This window comes from Sorex fumeus, unplaced genomic scaffold (genome assembly GCF_029834395.1).
Source record: "Sorex fumeus unplaced genomic scaffold, SorFum_2.1 ptg000075l, whole genome shotgun sequence".
NCBI lineage: Eukaryota > Metazoa > Chordata > Mammalia > Eulipotyphla > Soricidae > Sorex > Sorex fumeus.
In genome coordinates, this window is record NW_026606132.1 from 2790694 (window position 1) to 2797642 (window position 6949).

General features: G+C 43.2%; 1 protein-coding gene across 1 annotated transcript; it reads left to right on the forward strand.

Annotated features, from left to right (window-relative positions):
• The first annotated feature begins 1518 nt into the window (after positions 1-1518).
• Positions 1519-3642, forward strand: LOC130038334 (casein kinase II subunit alpha-like). Its single transcript, XM_056130228.1, has one exon. It carries the CDS (start codon positions 1519-1521, stop codon positions 3640-3642), a length of 2124 nt encoding a protein of 707 aa, XP_055986203.1.
• Positions 3643-6949: the final 3307 nt, after the last annotated feature.

The following is a 6949-nucleotide window of genomic DNA, read 5'->3' on the forward strand; positions in this document are numbered from 1 at the left end:
CTGGAACTGGTCATTATTTGTCAGTGTGACTTTTGTGTCTGTCATGAAAAGGATGGTTAATTTTATTTAATTTTGGGTATTGTTCTATACCTGGTAGTGTTTAAGGGTTACCTACCGGTTCTGGGCTCAGAGATCATGAAGTCTTGGGAGACTATATAAAGTTTGGAGGTAGAACCTGGATTTGCCGCATGCAAGGCAAATGCCCTACTCACTATACTATTGTTCCTGCCCAGAAAAGGGCCATTTAAAAGGTTGCCATATGGGCTGGAGCAATAGCACAGAGGTAGGGCGTTTTTCTTGCATGCGGCCAGCATGGCAGAGTCGGGTTCGATTCCTCCGCCCCTCTCGGAGAGCCCGGCAAGCTACCAAGAGTATCTTGCCCACACAGCAAAGCTTGGCAAGCTACCTGTGACGTATTCAATATTCCAAACACAGTAACAAGTCTCACAATGGAGACGTTACTGGGCCTGCTTGAGCAAATCGACGAACAATGGGAGGACAGTATTCACAGCATTCAAATGGAACATATTAGTGTGGTCTGCGGTGACAGGGAAAAGCTCTAAAAAGTAGGTGATATTTGAAGTGACACGGGCAAGAAGATGATAAACTAGCAGTGAGTTCTTTGCAAGTGTAAGCTTAGTCACTTTCAACCACTAGTCTAAATCCTTTACATTACATGACAGAATGACTCCTCAGACTAGAATTTGATTTCACTTGCCACCTTATTTTACTGACTAGGAATATGAGATAGAAAGCAGTAGTAATTTAAGACTGGCAGTAGTAAGGGCTGGTATCTCAGTCCAGTGAACATATCTCATCCTGTTGTAACTTGGCATTATGTTCAGAGAAGAGTGGGTGGAAGGTATGTGATGTTTTCCCTAATTTATAGACATGATTTGACGTATTGGGCAACAAAATTGCCAGTCTTGTTTTGGTCCCCCTGGCTGTCTTTCAGTGCCCTGTGTTGCTTCATTTTTTAAAAAATGATACTAGTATCCATTATTTTAATTAATTATTTTTTTTTTGCTTTTTGGGTCACATCCAGAGAAGTTCAGGTTGTCCTCCTGGCTCGGCACTGAGAAATTACTCCTGGCCATGCTCCGGGGACCATTTGGGATGCCAGGGATATAACCCTTGTCAGCTTCTTTAAAGGGAAACTTCCTACCCGTGGTGCTATCACTCCAGCCCTACCCTGTGTCTCTTTTTTCTTAGTCAAGGGGAGAGCATCTGCTACTGCAGCTTTCACCACAAATTGGTGCCACAGTCAGCAGTATTAAAGGGTACACAGCATTTGTTGCCTGAAGTTCAAACTCTGCCTTACACATATACACACAGTAACAAAGTGCACTTGTAATCTCCAAATTAGATACTAAATGGTTCCTGTTCTTTGTGCTTCTTCTAGGCTATAAGACATCTGAAAGAAGGTCTGAAGCAAGGCCTAATCCTCATCTGCCTCTCAGCAATTTGACCTCCAGCGCACCAAACCACAAGTGAGGTTTGTCTGACAACCACTCTGTCATGGCGGGCCCAGTGCCAAGCAAGTCCAGAGTTTACACAGATGTCAATAAACTCAAACCCCGAGAATACTGGGATTACCAAGCACATGCAGTAGAATGGGGTAATCAAGATGACTATCAGTTGGTTCAAAAATTAGGCCAGGGTAGATACAGTGAAGTGTTTGAAGCTATTAACATTCTGAATGAAAAAAAAGTTGTTGTCAAAGTTCTCAAGCCAGTAAAGAAGAAGAAAATCAAACGTGAAATCAAGATCTTGGTGAACTTGCAAGGCGGTCCGAATATCATCTCTTTATTGGACATTGTAAAAGACCCTGATTCACGGGCTACTGCCTTGATTTTTCAACATGTAAACAACACAGACTTCAGGGACCTGTATCCAACATTCACAGACTATGATATTCGATTTTACATCTATGAGATGCTGAAGGCCTTAGATTTCAGTCACTGTATGGGCATTATGCACAGAGATGTGAAGCCCCAGAATGTCATGATTGATCACGAAAACAAAAAGCTACGACTCATAGACTGGGGGTTAGCTGAATTTTACTATCCTGGCCAAAAGTACACCGTTCAGGTTGCTTCTCGATACTTCAAAGCTCCTGAGCTGCTGGTAGACTATCAGATGTATGACTATAGTTTGGATTTATGGAGCTTAGGCTGTATGTTCGCTAGTATGATTTTTCAGAAGGAGCCATTTTTCCACGGCTGTGACAATTATGATCAGTTGGTGAGAATAGTCAAAGTTCTGGGCACGGAAGGTTTATATGACTACATCAACAAATACAACATCAAGTTAGATGCACAATTCAGTGAACTCTTGGGCAGACACACCCGGAAGCGCTGGGATCGCTTTATCCACAGTGAAAACCAGCATCTGGTCAGCCCCGAAGCTTTAGATTTTCTGGACAAGCTGCTACGTTTTGACCATCAAACACGACTCACCGCCAGAGAGGCCATGGATCATCCTTATTTCTATCCGGTCCTGAAGACACAGGCTCAGTATTTTTCATCTAACAAGCCAGGGAACAGCGTGACTTACGGCAACACAGGAGTTTCTTCTCTACCCTGTAGACCTGAGGCAGGCATACCAGTGGATTCTGCCACTCATCCTCTGAAGTACGGCCGCTCCTCCCCTACAAAGCCTAGTCACACCTCTTCTCCGAAGCGTGGTCGCATCTCATCGGTGAAGTGTAGTCCGAAGATCCCTCTGAAGCCTGTTCCCACATACCCGCCAAATCCTGCTGCTACCTACCCAGTGAAGCCGACTCCCATCTACCCTGTGAATCCTGCTCCCACCTACCCAGTGAAGCCGACTCCCATCTACCCAGTCAATCCTGCTGCCACCTACCCGGTGAATCCTGCTCCCACCTATCTGGTGAATCCTGCTCCCACCTACCCAGTGAAGCCGACTCCCATCTACCCGGTGATTCCTGCCACCACCTACCCGGTGAATCCTGATCCCACTTACCCAGTGAATCCTGCTCCCACTTACCCGGTGAAGCCTGTGCCAGTCTACCCTGCGAATTCTGCTGCCATATACCCAGTGAGGCCGACTCCCATCTACCCTGCGAAGCCTGCTGCCCCCTACCTTGTGAAGTCTGCCTTCTCTTCGAAACCTTGTTCCAGCTCCCCTGCGAAGCATCCTTCCACCACCCCCGTGAAGCATCGTTCCACCTCCCCCACCAAGTGTCATCGTTCCACCTCCCCTCGAAAGCCTCGTTCCAGCTCCCCTCCAAAGCCTCCAAAGCCTCGTTCCAGCTCCCTCCCAAAGCCTCGTTCCAGCTCCCCTGCAAAGTACCATCGGTCCGCCTCCCCTGTGAAGCCTCGTTCTAGATCCGTTGCAAAGTCAGCTCCCACCACCCCTGCGAAGTCCGCACCCACCTCCCCTGCGAAGCCTCGTCCCACCTCCCCTGTTAAGCCTCGTCTCACCTCCCCTGCGAAGTCAGTTCCTGCCTCTCCTCTGAAGTCTCGCCCCACCTCACCTAGGAAGCCTCATCCCACCTCGTCTGGGAAGCCTCGTCCGACCCGTTCTGGGAAGCCTGGTCACACCACAAAGCCTGGCCACACCCGCTCTGCGAAGCCTACTCCCACCCAGCCCACAAAGCCTGCTGCAAATTCCTCTTGAACATAAGAGTAATGGCCCCTTTGTTTTCCTGATGCCCAGGTGGAGGTGAGAATCCACACCCTCCTCGTCGGGAATGTGAAATAGTTCAGAAACACTGGGTGTGAACTGTGATTTACTTGTACATGTAGAGTGGTTCAGTCAATTAAAACAATCGGTACTCACTTTTTTTTCTCTCCAAACCCTTCTTTTGCCCCCCCCCCACCTTTTTTTGCTTTTTTGAGGGAGGGTCAGACCCAGCAATGCACAGGGGTTACTCCCGGCTTTGCACTAAGGAATTACCTCTGGTGGTGCTCAGGGGACCATATGGGATGCTGGAATTGAACCCAAGTCTGCTGCATGCACGACCTACCCGCTGTGCTATTGCTCAAGTCCCGGTAAGGTGTTCCTTACCAACCCCTTCTTTTAAACTCAGATTTTTTTCTAACCTAGGAGATTTCCTGAAAAAAATTGCAAGTGGAAGATTTCACCTAGACATGTGTTTTCTCTCCTTCCATATTTAGTCCCTCGTCAGTGAAAAATGAAGATAAACCAGACTCAGTTGTGGCTGCTACATTTGGGTGAGCAGTTCTTCCCATGTTCACCACTGCCCCTCCTACCATCGGGCTGTATCTCATATTCTTCCAGAGATTACAGATTTGTAGCTTTTTAAATGAGAGGTGGGAAGGAAGAAAGGAGGTAGGACCCCAACCTATAAGACCAGTCTTGCTAATCACTTATCACTCTACTCCAGATGGGCATCAGTGGGGCTATCTTGACAAACCTACTGGATAAATGTCTTAATTACATTGAGATGCTAAAGACTTACCCAAAATTCAGACAGGTCCTGAGAAATTCTTAGGTATGAGTCATGTCTTAATTGACATAACCCTCAACCCTACTGACGAGTTTTCATTTAGTTACATTTAAAAAATCTTTTTCCTTCCAGGCTTCTTAGCACGGTCCCCTTTAGTTGCTCAGCATACTCTATAGCTGGTATTGGGGCAAGGGAGATACAAAAAAATTTTTCATTTTTTGTCTTAGCTATTTCAATCAAGTTAGTTACTGGGTATGACGTACTCCTTTCTATAAAAGAAAACCAAATATTGTCTATAGGTATCTTGCTAGCCAGAGATGTGGCCACACTGAGTTGAGTGCTTTTTCCAAAGTTTTTCTTGCTGCATTTTCTCTCCTCAACATGCAATGAAGCAAGAACACCAGCTCCTCAGGCCTACAGATATTTAAAGGGTACAAACAGAGCCACTAAATTAGGCTACACTGAAATGGTAGACCTGTAATTATGGAGAAATGCTAAACCTTGAAATCCTGCCACCTTTTGATACATGTGTATCTAATATTTTTTCCTTCTTATGCAAAAGATCTGGTGTTGGAATTATTTGGTATAGATAAACCTTACATTTCATTTTTTCTGAAAAAGGCACTGTATCCATGATCAGGTAGGCAGAGATGATCTGGGAGATCAAACTAAGTGTCATCTATGTTGGGTATTGGGATCATCCAAAAGTGTCCTCAGCCAATGCCAGTTAGGTGATCATACTTAGTAACAGTAGAGCTGAGAAATAATCACTTTTGGGGCTGGGGAAAGAGCACATGAAACACCGAGGATGCAGTGAAATTAGATCTGGATATGCTGTACTAAATATATTCTAAGTTCAAAGATTATGTTTGCCAGATTTGCATGTTAAAAGTTTGTATTTCTTATATATTATTACATTGTGAGCAAAGATGAGCGATTTATCTGATCCTTGTAACCAGATAGGTTTCTCTGAAGAACTGGAGAGAATGGACAATGGTTCTGTCACTACTGAAGACCATCCAGTGCTGGAAAGTGAGAACTTAACCACATTCTCACTGTTAGAAGTGGGTGGCCAGTGTTTCCTAATCTAGTTTAATACATATCTTGTAAGTTCTGGATGGATGACACAGAAGGATCTGAAGCCATAATGGAAACTACTTTTGTGCTTTATGGGTCACTTTTATGTGTCTGACAGGTATGTTAGTCTTGACACTCTTTTGTAACTTTGTTAGTCTTGAAACTCTTTTTGCTGTATTTGTGTTTTGAGGTGTTTTAATCTTGGGAATAAAGAAGAGCAAATATTTTTAATTGTGGGACCGCACTGGACCACAGTGTTTTGTAGATACCACAAAGGCAATTCTAGTACATTGTTTTGGGGTGGTTATTATAGTCCGGTGTTTTTAAGGTTGTCTTAACACTGAAAGGTTTCTTAATTTCACATATTTATCCTTATGTATTCCATTAAAGTTGCATACTGCAACTTGTGGAAATATCCCTTAGCAAGTTTTTTTCCATTTCAATTAGCACAGAAAGTTGTTAAAAAGATCCTTTAATTAGTTTCTTCTTTGTAAATTTTGGAGTGAAAGTTTTGGTATTGTTGGGGTTTGTTAAAGTAGAACTCATTCACGTGACTGACTTTGCTCTACCATACTGAATACTATCAGCCAAATGTCTATATCTGACCTTGACAACGTTTGGAAAGTTATCTTCAGAAAAATTCAGTTTGATGTAATTTCAGTCAGTGAAATATAGATCTAGTCTACTCATATGTGTTTTGATAGGTTTTCATTATATTCTCGTCACAAATAAAGAGTTTACTCCATATCCAGGTCTCTTTTATTTAAATCAGTTCCTCATCTCAGTCTTCTAACTCATCTAACTTGTTCCTGGTACTTATTATCCCACTGTTTCAATGCTAAGTGTTTGTCTCTTATTTTATAGATTTACTATAACTAAAAATGTTACTGTAATAGTGTACATTGTCCCAATATGTTTCCTTTTAAAATTATTTCATTATTTCATTTATATTTTCCCTTTGTTTAAACATCTTGGCTTACAGAGTTGTTCATGATGCATTTGTTATAAGCATTCAGTATTCCAATACCAATCCCACAACCAGTGAGACCTTCCCTCCACAATTATCCCCATTTTCCCAACCATCCCCAAATCTTCCTCTTTAGCAGGCATAAAATAATTGGTTTTTTGTTTTTGTTTTTGTTTTTGTTTTTGCTTTTTGGGTCACAACCAGCAATGCACAGCGATTACTCCTGGCTCATGCACTCAGGAATTACTCCTGGCGGTGATCAGGGGAACATATGGGATGCTGGGAATTGAACCCAGTTCGGCCACGTGCAAGCAAGGCAAATGCCCTACCCGCTGTGCTATCACTCCAGCCTCATAAAATAATGTTTTATATTGTGTGTTAACACTAAATGCTTAATGAAATTAACAGCAATTCTTTTTTTTAATTTTTTTTATTAGTGAAACACCATGAGGTACAGTTGTAGACTTACA

What these genes read in the sequence shown, in the direction of transcription:
- LOC130038334 (XM_056130228.1), top strand. Translation starts at nt 1,519, where the DNA reads ATGGCGGGCCCAGTGCCAAGCAAGTCCAGAGTTTACACAGATGTCAAT.